Source organism: Tiliqua scincoides, chromosome 9, assembly GCF_035046505.1.
Source record: "Tiliqua scincoides isolate rTilSci1 chromosome 9, rTilSci1.hap2, whole genome shotgun sequence".
NCBI classification, from domain to species: Eukaryota; Metazoa; Chordata; class Lepidosauria; order Squamata; family Scincidae; genus Tiliqua; species Tiliqua scincoides.
Window position 1 is genome coordinate 38,019,887 of NC_089829.1, and position 16,803 is coordinate 38,036,689.

The 16,803-nt window shown below is 43.2% G+C and overlaps 1 protein-coding gene across 3 annotated transcripts; it reads left to right on the forward strand.

Annotated features, from left to right (window-relative positions):
- Positions 1–29: 29 nt before the first annotated feature.
- CMC2 (C-X9-C motif containing 2) lies at positions 30–16,138 on the forward strand. 3 transcript variants are annotated; one of them, XM_066637583.1, is made up of 5 exons: positions 30–106; positions 5,529–5,577; positions 8,668–8,792; positions 14,214–14,285; positions 15,645–16,138. In XM_066637583.1, exons 3-5 carry the CDS (start codon positions 8,712–8,714, stop codon positions 15,723–15,725), a joined length of 234 nt encoding a protein of 77 aa, XP_066493680.1. In that variant the 5' UTR covers positions 30–106; positions 5,529–5,577; positions 8,668–8,711; the 3' UTR covers positions 15,726–16,138. The 3 variants fall into 3 exon arrangements, with proteins under 3 accessions (XP_066493680.1, XP_066493681.1, XP_066493682.1); XM_066637584.1 differs by having other exon boundaries at positions 104–131; XM_066637585.1 differs by lacking the exon at positions 30–106 and adding an exon at positions 5,267–5,287.
- Positions 16,139–16,803: the final 665 nt, after the last annotated feature.

Below are 16,803 nucleotides of genomic sequence, written 5' to 3' on the forward strand. Positions count from 1 at the left end.
CCCAAAGCACCGCCCCTTCTTCCCTGAGCCGGGCGCCGCGGAGCTGCTGGGAGAGCACTTCCGGTGTGCGTGGGGTCGGCTTCCGGGCTGTGCTGGAGTCTCCGCGGTGAGGGGGAGCAGGGCAAGGAGAGGTGCCAGCAGACACACTGCTAGACACTGGCGTAGCTGGAGGGGGCGGGCTCCGTTTTGCCCCCTTCGCTGGGAAGGACTCCGAAGGGAGGGGCCGCTCGACCCTCCCCCGCCAGCTACGCCACCGCTACTACATGCTGGGTCCTAAACTCATCTGTGTCTGTCCGTCTGTCTCTCTGTTTGTACGTATAAGTGTCTGTGTCTATGCACATGCGTGTATCTCTCTGTGCATGTACATGTATGTATGTGAATGTATCTGCGTGTGTGTCTATGAACACATAAACTGGGGCCATGCCATGGGTGGGGAGACAAGTGAGGCAGAGCCTCCCCCCAGAACTTCAGAAAGCACCACCACTGTGTGAGGTGAGGCAGAGCCTTCCCCTGGAGATCTTCAAAAAGCACCAGCGCTGCCACGTGAGGTGCTCACACACAGCAGCAGCACTTTTCCCAGGACTCCAGTAGGGAGGCTCTGTCTCTTCACACATCCCAGAGAAAGAGAGAGAGAGAGCCGATCTCTATCCACCCATCTTAGGGCCCAACCCTATCCAACTATATCCAAAGAAAATATTTCTTTACTCAGTGTGTGGTTGGTCTGTGGAACTCCTTGCCACAGGATGTGATGGCATCTGGCCTGGACGCCTTTAAAAGGGGATTGGACAAGTTTCTGGAAGAAAAATCCATTATGGGTTACAAGCCATGATGTGTATGTGCAACCTCCTGATTTTAGAAATGGGCTATGTCAGAATGCCAGTGCAAGGGAGGGCACCAGGATGCAGGTCTCTTTGTTATCTGATGTGCTCCCTGGGGCATTTGGTGGACTGCTGTGAGATACAGGAAGCTGGACTAGATGGGCCTATGGCCTGATCCAGTGGGGCTGTTCTTATGTTCAACTTTCCAGTACCGGTGCAGCTGCAATGCAGTCCCAAGGTAAGGAAATAAGTGTTCCTTTACCTTGAGGAGGTTTCTGTGATTGCCTCCCCACCACAGGGTGCAGCACACGCCCCATTGGCACAGCAGCACCAGCACTCAAAAATTGGATAGGATTTGGCCCTCAATTGCCTGACTTCCTTGTTGCAGGCTCCAGGAGGTATCTGTGGAGAGCAGATGATGGCTGGAAAATTCCGTGGGTTTCACGTTTGACACTCCCCATCTAGATCAGTGTTTGATACACTGCCTGGCAGTGCTTTCCCAGGTTTCATATCTGGGCAGGGAGTCTTTCCAGCCCTACCTGCAGATGCCAGGACTTGAACCTATGATTTTCTGCATGCAAAGCATGTATTTTTCCACTGAGCTACAGCTGTTTCAGTGTTGCAGGGTTCTGCTGCTTCACCGGTTTGATTCCTGCTGACACTGCACTCTATGTGTCTGTTTTCTGCTAGCAGTAAACTGCAGCTCTGGGTGTTGTTCATGCTCATTACTATGTCTGTCCATGATACTAACATCTTCTCAATTTTAGATTAATAGGATGCATTGAAGTAGGTCATTTATTAATAGGGCCAATGGGAGATGTGAGCCTCCACTGGCAACATGGTGTGCCTTGTCAGTTGTCAAAAACCTGGTGGTGTGCCTTGACCATTTTAGTGCCTTGTCAGTGTACCATGAGATGAAAAAGGTTGAAAATCACTACTGTAGGAGAACAATAATTTAGAGGCAGCAGCAGTCCTTCCTGTGTTTTCTTCTTCCTGAATTGTACTGAGATGGTGGGCCAAAGGGGATGAAGTTGTCCAGTGATAGTGGTCTACCAGGATAATTTAACCAGCAGGGACCTTGGCTGTTGGAGAGAGGAACTTTTCACATCTCTCTACCTGGTGTCCCACGCTTCCTCAAGCTGACCTACCTCACTGTTTGAGAACCACTGCCCCAGAAAAAAAACAACACATACCTTACAGTGGTTCTCAAACTTTTAGCACTGGGACCCACTTTTTAGAAAGAAAATCTGTCAGGACCCACCGGAAGTGATGTCATGATTGGAAGTGACATCATCAAGCAGGAAAATTTTTAACAATCTTAGACTGCAATCCTACCCACACTTACCCAGGAGTAAGTCCCATTTACTATAATTGTTAAAAGCATATACATAGTAGCCTGTTAAAAGTACATCTCTGTAACACTTCCCCAAATGCAGTCACCATGGTAGCATCAAATCTAGTATATTCAAACTAAAATACTGAAAGGAATGCTGATCCACGTAAAAGTGGCTTGTGACCTGACCCACAGTTTGAGAAACACTACCTTAAAATATTAAACGTGAACCTTGTTTCAAGTTGCAATAACTAATGGGTCTGTAAAGGTTGATAATTACTGACTTTCCCCACTGAAGACCGTAAACTTTATCTTCAGTGCTATTGGGAGCACCAGGTAGCCAACATCCCTCAAACTGTGTTTTTATGTCTAACACAGACCTACAAAAAAGCCTTTTTTTATAGTTGCCAAGGATGTTTTAACAAATTTAGGGTATTTTGGTGGCATCGATTTTGCCCGATTGGCTCTGGTTTAAAGTATGGCATAGCCACCTTATTTGCTGATTCAAGCAGCCTCCTTGTGTGAAAACCAATACCATGGCTTGAGAGAATGCCATTGATTCCCTATTGCATTTTGGATACGACTGAGATCAAACTGATCCAAAATGAGCTAATTCAATGGATTTAGGGAGTATGGCTCATTGACTCAAGGGTCTAGCTGAAGAATCCAGAAATCAGACCCTGTGGGATTTCACGCTTTTTCAGAAAAAGGAGACAATTTCCATGTATGTACAGAGACCTTTGAATTAAACGCAAATAATAGCTAAAGATTTAGCTTCATCTGCTTGTGATTTTTACTGTCAGTTTTGTTAATCCCATTATCTGCCGGTGTGAGAAGTGCATGCCTGATGATTAGTTTTTCCAGGACAATTGTTTAATTGAAATCCAGGCAGCTGCACATTGATGTCACGCCGCCTTGTGAAATGCACTAGATCCATTTTAATAAATGGAATTCACCCTTAGTACCGTTCTCCAAATAATTACTTTGGATCTTAACAGTGTTTGCTTAGCGTTTTTCAGCCTGCTTCTTCTCCCAGGGCAATCGCTCTGTTTTCAGATTGCTGTATTATCCTAGTGCTTGGAAGCTGATGTTTCTTTCAGAGCAATTGCCTGATTCCCTTGATATCCTTTTCCTGGAATATCTGTGTATTCTCCCTGATCAAATTTATATTCACAAATTTTCATTCTAAATGTTTATAGATAGTGATTTTTTTTTTTTTTTTTTTTTGCCCATCACTCTGGTCTTGTAAGCTTCTGTTGAACTTAAACTTCCAATGGGATTGTTGACCAGGATCTCGGGAAAATCACCCAACTAGTTCTGCATGCCAAAAGAGGCCATTGGGACTTTTGAACTTGGAACTGGGAATCTCAGGCTGGGACCTGCCTTGCTAAACAACTTGAGTCTGTGGATTCAGATACTCTGAAGTTCTGCAGGTGCAGAAAGGTTTTGGGGTGTTCAGCATGGACCCTTGTTATTGGCCCATGAAGCTTCTGTGATGAAGACTCTGCATCAGGGGTACCCAAACCCCAGCCCGGGGGCCACTTGCAGCCCTCGGGGCCTCCCAATTTGGCCCGCGGGGAGCCCCCAGTCTCCAATGAGCCTCTGGCCCTCTGAAAACTTACAAGGAGCCCACACTGGCCTGACGCAACTGCTCTCAGCGTGAGGGTGACTTTTGACCTCTTGCAGGAGCTGTGGGACGAGGGCTCCCTCCACTGCTCGCTGTTTCATGTCTATGGTTAGGGCAGCAATTTTCAACCTTATTCATCTCATGGCACCCTGACAAGGTGCTAAAATTGTCAAGGCACACCATCGAATTTTTGACAATTGACACGATACACTGCATTGCCAACTGGGGGTTCACATCCCCCAATGGCCTACTAATATATGACTCTCCCCCAGACTCCCACAGTACATCTGCAGATTATAGGCAGTAGACCAATTTTATTTCCATAGTAGTGCTTTCAGTGTGTTTCTTGCTTAAACCTTCTTCCTGAACTGAAGAACTGAACATGCAGGCAATGAACCTGCATGTTACAAGGAGACTAACAGAAAGCAGGAACTCCTGCTTCCTGTTACTTGCCCTCTAGTGGGCAGGCAGGTTGCCTGTGCATTCGGTTCTTCTGTTAAGCAAGAAACACTTGCACTGCAAGTGCTACTATGGAAATACAAAGGTACCATAACGGGGACATGTCGGTCCCTGCAGATCTGCTGATAAGAGATACCAGATGTGTTGATACAGGGACTTTTCTGTATATGTGTCGCTGTATCCCTCTCTGTATAGTAGTCTTGATTAAAATTTTTTGCTTTTTAAAGCTTTTGTTGAAAGCTAAATATTGAGACCCCAATAATAAGGTAGGTTGGACCTACCCTGAATTCCATCCCTGGTTGGACCTTGGGTTCTATCTCTTGCCCATGAGCAGCGCCAAACCTCAAACTGAGTTAAGGAACTGTCTTCCAAGGTTAGACTCCATTTTGTCCACCCATTGCTTTGACGTGGCTATGACAAGAGGTCTTGGTCTTCTTTCTCTTGAATAGCATCATCCTGCCCTGCCTATGGCAAAATGGCTCTCACAGATGGTGGAGATTTCAAAAGTGATTTGTGAGAGGGCAATAAAAAGATCCCACTGACTTTATTATTAAGGTCTATTATATGAAGTAGAAGAGTCCTGAGGTGATTGATAGTCTAAGGGCCCAAACCTATGCAGCTTTCCAGCACTGATGCAGCCATGTCAACAGGACATGTACTACAGTGATGTGCATGTTCTGTGATTGTAGGGGACAGTCATGGAGGCTTCTTCAAGCTGAGACAATGTTTGTTCGCTTGCGTTGTGGCTGTGGGGCTGAAAAGTTGGACAGGGCTGGGTCCTGTATCACTTCCAACTATAAATCCCTTTAGATATGTGTAACCATGATGTTTCTCCACAATTTCAAAATGCATTGGGAGAGGACTGGGAAGCCCTGTGTCATCATTCCTGAAACAACTGCCTCCACTGGTCAAAAGTACGGTATTGTCTGCAGCATCAAATGAGAGAGAGATTTTCCCTGCGTTGATGGTCTCTGGGTATCAAGTTGTCACTAATAACAAAGAAGATCTCTTCCCAAGTACACCTGGTGGACATGGGTGAGCTCTTGCTAGGTGAGCAGTGTCTTCATAGACAAAAGTAATAAATTGATACCAGCTCAAATTTTTTTTTAAAAATTTGGTTTTCTTAATCCTTTTTGGTTGTCAGATTTGATGTACAAGTTTCTCAAACTATGTTTATAGTTTCACATCTAGTTTAAGTGTGTTATTGTGCTTGAAGAAGTTGCCAGACCAAGCTCTAGGAAGATAAGATAAGCTTGCTGGGAAGCTCATTTGATGTTCCATGTTTTTACAGTTGTCACAAGTCAAGGGCTAATGGCAGACGCAGATGTCGAATATTACAGGTATGTACAAAATTTGCCCTTCTCTGGCAGCTGGGATCTTGATTGGTCTGTCTGAATATGGAGTCCCTGAAGTATACAGACTCCCACAAACAGTTGATTGTTCTTTAATTGATAGTTTCAATCTGTCTGAAGGAATTCTCATAACTGAACTTGTCCCTATCCTCTGTGAATCTTGTCTGTGTTCCTTTTAGCAGGTTTTCCCACACTTGTTTTCAAGCTTGTTAAGACGGTGGTTCTCAAACTTCTTAGCACCAGGACCCACTTTTTAAAATGACAGTCTTTTGGGGCCCTTCAAAAGTGATGTCATTAACCAGAAAGTGATGTCATGGCTGGAATTTTAATTAAGCAGGAAAATTTTAAAAAACTCCCTATGACCAGATCAAATCAATTCAAGGTTTACAATAAGTATAAGTTTAAAAATGTATTTAAAATAAAGAAGAACCCTCCTAACCCTCCCAAGCAATTGCTGATCTGTTTTTAAAAAAATTCCCTGAATTCCCAAAGTATTTCTTTACTCAGCGTGTGGTTGGTCTGTGGAACTCCTTGCCACAGGATGTGGTGATGGCATCTGGCCTTTAAAAGGGGATTGGACAAGTTTCTGGAAGAAAAATCCATTATGGGGTACAAGCCATGATGTGTATGTGCAACCTCCTGATTTTAGAGATGGGCTACATCAGATGCAAGGGAGGGCACCAGGATGAGGTCTCTTTGTTATCTGGTGTGCTCCCTGGGGCATTTGGTGGGCCGCTGTGAGATACAGGAAGCTGGACTAGATGGGCCTATGGCCTGATCCAGTGGGGCTGTTCTTATGTTCTTAGGCTGCAATCCTATCCATACTTACCTGGGAGTAAGTCCCATTGATTTTCATTGTTAAAAGCATATATCTAGCAGCCTGTTAAAAGTATAGATCTGTAATGTTTCCCCACACACAGTCACATACCATGTCAAGTCTAATATATTAAAAATAAAATGCACATTGAAATGAATGGGAACCCACCTGAAATTAACTCGTGACCCAGTTAGTGAGTCCTGACCCACAGTTTGAGAAACACTGTTCCGAGACTTAATGGATATAGAGCAGGAAGTGGCAGCCAATAGATTCAGTCTTATATTACTGTTCCTGCCAGTTTACAAAGCATGGCATCTGTCGATCCTCATGGGAACTCGGTGAGGTGGGTTAGACTGAGAGGCAGTAGTTTGCTCAAGTCCTACTCAGTGACTTGCATAGCTGCTGAGCAGGATACAGTAGGCAAGCTCAGTAAAATATACCACCAATAGCATGGGGAAGTTGCCAGAAGTTGTGAGCTGCATGAAACAGCACTATAAGGGACATTGATGAACTATGAGGTGGGAAACGGCACTGATGGGCCTTGTGCTACCTAGAACGCTTTGTTCTCATTAACTGCAATGGTTGTCAGTTGTGCCCCGGACAAAGAGGGCTGTGTCAGATTGGCATTATGGTAAATATTGTTTGCCTGGGTTAGGAAAGGTCTATTGCCTTTCACAGCATCAGCTATACTTGTTCGCTACTAATCTCCAGAAAATGAATAACTGAAGATGGCCTTTAAGCATGTACTACTTTATTGCCCCAATTGTGGGCTTGCAGATTTTTTGGATGCCAAGGAAATGACATGATAGATTCAAGGTTTACTTACAAGGAGTTCTTGTTTTTGAGTGCCCCAAGCATTGAAACGGGCAGTCATGAAGAGAGAGAGAGTCACACACACACACACATTCTGATACTTGTCACAGAACCCAAATCAAATGGCAAAACAAAGGTATGTATCAATTATGGCCAAATCTGCTTAACATTAGAATCACATATGATAATCTTCAGATGTTTGAGAGCCACAAAAGATGTCTGAAAGCCACGATATTTAAGAAGCATTTAAATTCTTAAATACGTTTACTCACCATGAACATTAAACATATTTTAATTCAGTGGACTCTCATTTTGTACCTGGTAAACAAATATAAAGCTCAAAATTTTATTTACCTTTTTATAGTAATTATAATGCACAAAGGAGCTCAGCCAACATATTTCCAAGAGCTGCACATTATATGTCAAAGAGTTGCAAGTGACTTGCAAGCTGCAGTTTGGCTACCCCTGGCATATATACATGGGTTGTTACTTCCAAAGCTTAGTCAGGTTCCATGAGATGTAGGAGTCATAAGCCAGCATACAAAGTTAACTAAAACAATAGATGCACAGAACCCAAGCATGGAGCTGCTCTATTGATAAGGCCAACTATTTGGCAGGCATAATGGCAATAATACAAAAAAAAATGTACTGGGCCCTATGAAAAGTAAAACTGAGCCATGTGTGTATTAACTCATGAGTAGGTAAACCTGCCTTGGTTCCTATTGAAGGCCAGGTGTAGGGGAATCAAGACCATCAGAATGGTCCCAATCCAATGAACGTTTTGCTCAGCAAATGCTCCAGAAGGCACCATAGTAAAAAGGATAAAAATAGAGGCTTGAGCAGCTGGTAAGGGGAAACTTTTTTAAAAGTGTCATAAAGCTAGGTGGGTCCTGATAGAGCAGCGGTTCTCAAACTCCAGGGGAGCTTGAGAACTGCTGTAAGTTCTTGTGGGGGAGCAGGGAAGGCAGAGGGGGCAGGGGGAAGGCAGCGATGCATGTTGCTAAGAGGAGGCACAGGGACTGGCATGCACTTACCAGCCCTGCAGCAGCCTCCTAGGAGTGTGAGGAGCCTCGTGGGACCCTCTGCAGGACTCCCCAAGCTTTAGAAAACAAAAGTGGAGCGATTTCACCCCGCCTCCAGTTTGCGATCGCAAACCTTTTCTCCTACCAGCTGTCCTGGAAGAAAAGAAGAAGCAGTAGCTATGCCCGCTTATTGGCTGCCACTAGGAAGGAACAGAAGAGGATTTGTGGCCGCCAACCCATCTTACCTGTTGACTTGTCCTGTGTTGCAGGTTGTGGGTTTTAGGTGGGTCCCAGCCAGCTCTTCAGAAGGTGAAGACCACTGCTTTATAGCCATGTTTTTGTTCTGGTACTGACAAAAGGGCAAGCTGACCTCAATGGAGATATTAGATATGAAATGTATCTTAATATATATGTTGATTTTGGCAGGTAGAAGATTTTAAATTTTGCCCATGAGCTGTCCTTAATTCACAATGCATCCGGACTTGTCTCCTCACCTGCACAGTGAAGAATGCAACCTTGTTATCCATCTGCTCAAGGAGTGCCACAAAGAGGTAAGAGTTCTGACAAACTCCAAGGCAGTTAAGTGCCTCCTGAGGTTAGGGATATTCTAGGATCCCACAACGAGATGGCAGTTACGCAGCGGCTAAACAGCAACATTCTCCTTGCAGCAGTGGTTCCCAAACTTTTTCTACTGGCCTACTGGTAAAAATAGTCCCAATTTTCTAATGGTCCCATTGACTGCAGATTCCTATTAGAGTTACAGTACCATACGTGTATAGGGTGGCAGGTTTTTCACAAGGAACCACTGCCTTGGAGAGATCACACCCAGCATCATGGGTGATGCTTTTAGAAAACTGATGCTTTTAGAAGAAAATTTAGTTTGCTGTTCCTCTCTCCCACCCCTCTGCATGATCATGGAAGCCTTTATATCGCAGTAGGTACCTGCATGTATTGGTAAGCTAGCAGGGGAATTGAAAGAATTCAAAGTGTGTGTGTGCCATACTGAATTTGCTCTGCGGGTCTCTCTCAAGTCAGTGAGGGAGGAGTGGGCTGGAAGTTGCATTTCAAACAGCTGTTGAGTTTGTGTAATAGATTTGCTGGTGACTTTCTTTATTCATGCCTCCAAAGGAGTAAAAACATTTCAAGTGAGTTTGTTTAGTTTTTCTATAGTTTTCCTTTTTATTTTTTTTAAACAAAACAAGCCTTGTTTTTAAATCCGAGTTTCTGAAGTGTTTTCAAAAGCAAGGTGTGGGTGAGGGGAGTGATCTCATCCAGTAACAGCAGATGCATAAAGTCCTGAGCTCTTCTCCTCTGTGCAAAGTGCCTCACATGTATTTTTGATGTATTTCCTACAGCAGTCCTGTGAAGCTAAATCAGTAGTATTGTTCCCATATTGCAGATGGGGAAGATTAAGCCTGAGAAGAAATGGTTTGCTTGAGGCCATGAGTGAACTTGAACCTGAACAGTGAAGAATTTTAGAATTCTAAAGGATTTGGGTACCCTTTTAGGACCAGAAGATTGACCAAGTGCTCATGAGGAAGTAAAAAATCAGGAAATCTATCAGAAGGCTACCAGTGATCCATTGCCAAAATCAATGTGCTTTGCCTCTTGGGATTTGGTGGAAAAATCCATCCTCCAGTATGTCTGTCCTTTTGTGAACTATGGGAACCTTGTTGTATCTAAAAGAACTATCTAGAAAGAACCACCTAGACTCCTCTAGGTGCACCCAAGATAACAAGATTTCTTTATCCTGTTGCCACTCCCTGTCATCTGGCATTCAGAGAGAGGTTACCTCTAAGTCTTGGAGGCTGCATACAGTCATCATGGCTTGTAACCTATGATGGACTTTTTCTCCATAAATCTGTCTACTCTCCTTTTAAAGGCAGCCAGGACAGGTGCCATCAACAAATCTTAGCACATTCTGGGACAAGGAGTTCCACAGATTAATTATGTTCTAGGTATTTACAGGTAAATACAAAAGGAAGTATTTATTTATACTTTTGTCTGTTCTAAGTTTCCCACCAGTCAACTTCAATGGATCTGGCATATTGTCACTGAACCCAGAGAAGGTGTGTTTGGCCATCATGACTAGTAGACATTGATACTCCTGCCCTCCAAGAATTTATTCAATCCCCCTTTAAAGCCATCCAGGTTAGCGGCCATCACTGCACCTTGTGGCAACACATTCTACTAAGTATGTAAAGTTTTCCCTTCTGCCTGCCCTGAATCTCCCATCAGTCAGTTTTATTGAATGGTGAGAACTGCCTAACACAAAGTTGCAAGTGAATACGTGCATGTGTTATCAAAATGCACCTATTCTGTGTGCATTTTAGCTCATCAATTGGATAGACTTGAAAGTGGAGATGGGTGTTTGATGGCAGACATGGCATTCCCAGCTCCTTTGCTGCTAGTGTGCAAATTGAGAAGGGTAGTGAGAAATGCAAAGTGGTGTGCATTTGCAAGGAGGAGTTGCAGGATAGGAGGGATGACAAATCTTTCCTCTCCTATCTCCTTTTTTATCACTTGCCCAAGAAATGGGAGAGGTTGTAGGATAAAAGTGATGGGAGGGGAATGTTTTAAGAGGTTGGGGTTGCCTATTGTAAATAAAAATCTGCTTTATGTAGATATGGCCCCCAGGACCTAGAATTTCCTTCCAAAGGGGATCAGGAATGCCTCCCTCTTTCTGTTTTAAGAGGAGTGTAAAGACATACCTGTTTCATCAGGCCTTGCTGGATAACTACTACTGTCCTCTCTGGATGTTTTTGTGTCTCTACATTGTTTCTTGTGGTGAACTTTTTTTTTAATTTACTCAATTATGTTTTAACATAGCATTAGATGCTATGGGACCTGCTGGTGAAGGACTGACAGCCCAATCCTGCCCTGGAACAGGCAGGCCAGTTGGCCTGCAGTATATCCAGCGCAGATTTGAGGGTGGATAGAGCAACTTGGAATAAGGGGACCTATATCCTTTTACCCTGAATAATGCCCCAGCCACCGCAATGGGGCTTTATGGCTTTATGGCACATTCGCAACACCCAGAAGACAGCGCAAGTGAGTTAAGCCAGCGTACAGGCTGGTTGGATTGTAACCTGAATATAATAAGAAAAGGGTGATGAAATGAACTTTTACCACCTGATTTGGAACTATTGGGAGCCATAGATTTCTGCACTCAAATACCATAAGTCTGGCCTCTAATGTTGCCCACTTGGTATAATCAGAATTTTTCTTCAGTCTACTGAGATCACTAGTGGTACTCATTTGCAAGTCACAGGAGCGGCTAGGTTTTGGTTTGTTGGCTCACAGTTCTCAAACGAAATTGCTTGGTTAATAGTGTCGCAGTCTTTTTTTCTACAGTGTATCTGGGCATTGTCTCGCTTGTCTGCTTCATCGAGTGCAATTGTTCTTTCTGAGTGGCGAGAAGCTTGTTGCTGCTGTCTAATTATACTATTGTAGATAATTAAGAGCTGTCTCTTTTGCTTAGGAGATCTCATCTCTGGGAGAATCCCCGTCTGTCTTGCCTGCAAAGGAAACCTCCCTTGAATTAGTATTTGTGAACAACTATATGCCTTCTATGTTCCAGGATAGATGGAACGTTGCACATAATTATACATTAACAATACACGGTTCGTGTTCAGTCCTACTTGAAAAGTATATTTTATTGCCAGAAGAACAAAAATGGAAGCAAGCCTTTGTAATAATTTAAAAAAATAAAAACCAGCAAAAAACAAAACAAAAATCCTCAACCACACACCCTGCTCTCTGCAGTTGCAGGCTATGCAGCTGACCTGTTAAAAATTACTACTGCCTGTTTTGGGGGTGGAATTTTTTTGTTTAAACCACAATGAAGAGTTAATTTTCTGAAAAGAGTTGCTTGCAGAAGATGTTGCAAAGCCCTGCTGTTCTCAAGAGGGCATGAAATAGGTGTCTTTTGGCCCAGGGTTAATGCCAGAAGAGCATGAACCCCAGCCATATTTGCAAAGCCATTTTTTTCTTTGCCTCCCCCCTCCCCCCATGAAAAATGATATGGTGGATGGAATTGTACAGAGGCAACTGCAGCTGATGCCTCGTCTGAACCCAACTGGCCTGGCAGGAACACTGGAACATCCTGCTGTCAGTATAAGTGAGTGCATTTGGACAAACAAAGGGGTGCCTCAACCAGTTTGAGATCTGGTATTGCCACACAAATGTTCCCATACCTTGAGGAGGCCTCTGTGACTGCCTCCCCAACTGAGGAAGCAGTGCATATCCCATAGGCACAGCAGCACTGGCACTGGAAAATTGGATAGGATTGGGTCCTGTGTTGCTCTGGATTTGAGTGGCTTCCCCGTCGGGTTGTGAGTGTTGCTCCTGCCTTGCCTCCATGCCCTTGCCTCCATGCTCCTCTGTTAACCCTTCACATGCCAAGACACAGTGTATGTGCACCACCAGCCAACAATCAAAGAGCCCTTTATGAGAGTCAGTTGCATTTGTGTCCCTGGAGAGCACTTGATAACAAAGGGGGTGGCTTGTTATTAATATCGGTGGTTCAGGTCTCCCAAACTCCTCTTTTCTAACCTCAGTTTTCCTTTGTTTCTTTGCAATAGTTGCAATCATTTTTCATTTTAAACTCTGATCTCCTTGATTTTTTTTCTGTGTGTGTTGGATTTGTGGCAGCTTGTTTCTGTTGGAATTGGCAAAAGGTCAAGCGGGACAGGGAAGAACAAGAACATACTTTGTCCACCGCTTACTGTACTATAATGTACTAGAGTCCAAAAACATGGATGCTGACTCCTGAAGATTTTGGTAATTCGCTGCAACCAGTGTTGTCTACCTGTAGTGATCAGGGCTGTGAAGCGAATTGAAGTATGGAGGAGAGATTCACATAACACATCACTTCTTGTGAGATGCAGCCCTGCCCTTTTTATTTTGGGTTGTGATTGGAAGTGTTAGTCCATTGTAAGTGAAGGCAGAAAGCCTTGCCCTTGCTCTGATTTGTCCTTATGATAACAAAGCCTGCCAGATCTGGTGGTTTTGGGCACTGTCTCAAAGCTTATTCAGTATGTGATCAGTGTGTGTGTGCTCTAATGAAACTCCCTCCCCCAAATATTTGTGGGTAAAAATTCAATACAACCATAGCGGTGATAAGAGTGGCATTCTGGAGAATTTAATTCTTTTATTTTCCTTTCTGACTTCTAGAGCCAATTGCTCTTCAAGGGCTAAAGAGAAAGTAACACATTACTGGAGCTTCCTCTTTCTTCCTTGCAACCTCAGAATTTTATGACTTTTCAGGTTAGAAAAAATGTAGGAGCTCTTTATGTGCATCCTGCATAACCTAGCCATGCTTTTAGTGGAAGCTTTCTATGAAGAAGTTGCACATGGCTCTACTTTTTGCTCTGTGCAACTGAAAAAGAATCCCACACATCACCACCAATTACATCTGTGTTCCTTCCGGAACTACTTCTGGTTTGGTTTAAAGTGGAAGGTTTTAAGATCTTTTGCAGTTTATCAATATTGTGAGTTGCTTTGGAGATTTGAATTGAAAAGTGAGATCAACATCTACAAAATAAAGGTCAGAAGATGAGATACAGAAAAGTTTGTTAGGAGGTGATATTTGTTTGACTACTGAGAACCAAAATATGATACTGATGCCTCTTATTGCTTTGTCTTGATGACTAAGCACCGTTGAAATCACTGATGCAAATGCCTCTTGACTTAATTGAAAAGTGGGACTTGTCCTGACTAATGTTCTTTGACTATATCTCTTTGTGGTTTCTTCATAGTGGACCTTTGTGACATTCTAGGGCATGTTTGAATCTGTAACTGGTATTTTATATTTTTGTAAAAAAAGAGATATCCATATCAAAACCTGTATTCTCTGGCAGGAGGAGGTGGAGGTGGCAGCACTGGAAACTGCAGATTTTTGTTTTTGGTTTCTCTTTTTAAAAAGAAGCAAAAATTAGCATTATGGAATTGTTTTTCTCTCTCTTCCTCAGCACTCTTTCATGAAATTCTTTGGCCGGTGCAATGATCTTGACAGAGAAATGAGGCAGTGTCTAAAGAAAGAGGTAAGCTGTTTCATTTGTAAGATTAAACAATTTAAATATTCCCAGACATTGTTTGAATTGTACTTTCCCCCCCTTGAGGCTAAGCTCTTGCGGGATAGTTACGCAAATGTTCACATCTGTACTTCTGGATTTGAGACAGACGTCCTGGGATCAAAGTGATGTTTATGCTTCTGATGGAGACAAGTTTTTTGTACAGGAGTTAGCAACTTGCTCCCATATCACTTTCAGCCGTTGCTGATTGTTGGATCATGGGTTTCCTGCCTTCCCTGTCCTTCCTCCTTGGTATGAATTTCTCTTCTTCCATCAGCAGTTTTTAAACTTTATTAAAGGTTATGTTAGTGCAATAATACAGGAATGGGACATTGACCAAGGAGCCCAAGCCCACCAGAGGGCCCACTTTAATGCACTGACACCTGAACTCTTGTTGCCAAAAGCAGTGGTAATAGCCAATTTGCCATTAAGGGGAAGCAAGGGGGGGTCTCCAGCCCTGAACCTAACTAAGCTTTAGCTTCTGAACCATTTTTGAAACCAGGTTTAAAAACAAATTCTGGTCAGTATATGTGAATGTGTCTGGGTTTCTTTTTGTGACAAGGCATAAGGACATCAGCATAGTTCAGGAACACAGGCACACAGTCTTATTTATTCCGCTTCAGATTTCCATTAAGCGTCCTTGCTAGAGTGGGAACTGGAGGTGTCGCTCTCCTGTCCTTTACACTCCTTCTCCTGCTATGTTCTTCTCTTTGAATCCAGGAAGCAGGAAGAAGAGTGTCAGCAGCTGGCACACTGGCAGGTGATAGAGTGGCATTTAGCTCATGGTCAAGGTCTGTAAAAATGTGTAGACAGTGTCCACTTGAAGGTTCAGAAAGCTTACAATTAGCTAAAATTTTTGTTCATTTTTAGAAGCCAATTCAGTCCAAAGCAAATAGAATTGCTAAAGGTTCAAATTAAGCAATAGTCTAAAGGATTTTCTTGGTTTTTTTCTTCCAATGTAAATGTAATTTGTGTTGTCCAAAAACCATTTATTACCTTGTGGAGTGATCAACCTGTGCTGTGTTTTAAATGTAGTGTTTTAAATGTAGTGTAGTGTTTTAAATCCATTACAGGGTACAAGCCATGATGTGTATGCGCAACCTCCTGATTTTAGAAATGGGCTATGTCAGAATGCCAGATGCAAGGGAGGGCACCAGGATGAGGTCTCTTGTTATCTGGTGTGCTTCCTGGGGCATTTGGTGGGCCGCTGTGAGATACAGGAAGCTGGACTAGATGGGCCTATGTCCTGATCCAGTGGGGCTGTTCTTATGTTCTTATGTTAGTGACATAACTGATCTATTATTCATTTATTGCTTGTTTTTCTTCCAGTACGAAGAAAACAGAACCAAAAGCCGAGCACACGCTGAAGCGATGAGACAGAAACTGATGACTCCTCCAAAACACCAGTAGAGCTGAACAGAGCTGGCAACTTGGGGCTGATGCACCCCCCATGGACAGTTAGCTGACAGCTAAAGGAGCTTGCAAGCTCGTGTCGTCCGGATACTTGAATACAGACAGATTTAGTTCTAAATATTTGTAATTAAAATTGCTATGGTTGGCATCTAATGGATCTCAAGTTTTTTAAACTGGTAAAGACTTATGTTACAATCCTATACATATCAACTCGGAAGTAAGTTCCATTGAGTTCAGTGGGACTTAACTTCCAGGAAAGTGTGTATAGGAGTGCAGCCTTAGTGTAATTACTCCTATGATTTGTCTATTTTAAAGATTATTTATGACTTTATTTAAAACAGAAAACCAGGAAAAGACTGTCTTGTGCACACACAAGGAGGCACAAGAAGCCTAATAAACGGATAGCAATAGTTTCAGGGTCAAGTTTTCATTCTTGTTTTGTTCTAGTAAGGAGACAAGGGAGGGACCTTAGCCCATTGATTGGCGAGGCACATCCTCCTAATGTGTGATGCTCCAAATGGAGTGCCTGGCATTTTTGAACCGGAAAGATCTTGGATAGTGGAGCTGGGAAAGGCATCTCTCCAAGATCCTGGAGTCTGTTGGAGGAGACCATTTTGGAGCTTGATAGACCAGTGGTCTGATAGTGTAAAGCAGCATTGTAAGTCCATAATGTAGGAGTAATTTTTGATTTTTCTTACCATGGTGGAGTGAACTACAGCCATGTTTTGCTCTGTTGGGCACAAGCTGCAAAGAAGAGCTGCTTGTGCAGAAAATGCACTTTCCCTTATGCACACAATATTTGCCTATCTTGAGGCCTGGATTATGGATCCCATAACAAAATGTGAAAGCATGCACCTCTTCAGGAGAGCAAGTCTAAGTGGGGCTTCACTCAGAATGCACATGTCTTTGATCACACTGTTGGACGGCAGAAGTAGGTATGAGCTATCTGCATGAAACAGCCGAGTTCATTTTACACACACCCTTTCGCTTTCTGATTCAAATTTTCCTAGTTCTCTTTTATTCCATGTGTATTTCCAGTATGCCCTCCTGTTTTGTCACACACGCACTCTTATAC

Excerpts from the sequence above, each read along its gene's own strand:
- CMC2 (XM_066637583.1), top strand. The coding sequence starts at position 8,712 with ATGCATCCGGACTTGTCTCCTCACCTGCACAGTGAAGAATGCAACCTT. Across the intron at positions 8,793-14,213 it reads TCAAGGAGTGCCACAAAGAG|CACTCTTTCATGAAATTCTT; the intron begins GTAAGAGTTCTG and ends TCTCTTCCTCAG. Across the intron at positions 14,286-15,644 it reads GGCAGTGTCTAAAGAAAGAG|TACGAAGAAAACAGAACCAA; the intron begins GTAAGCTGTTTC and ends TTTTTCTTCCAG.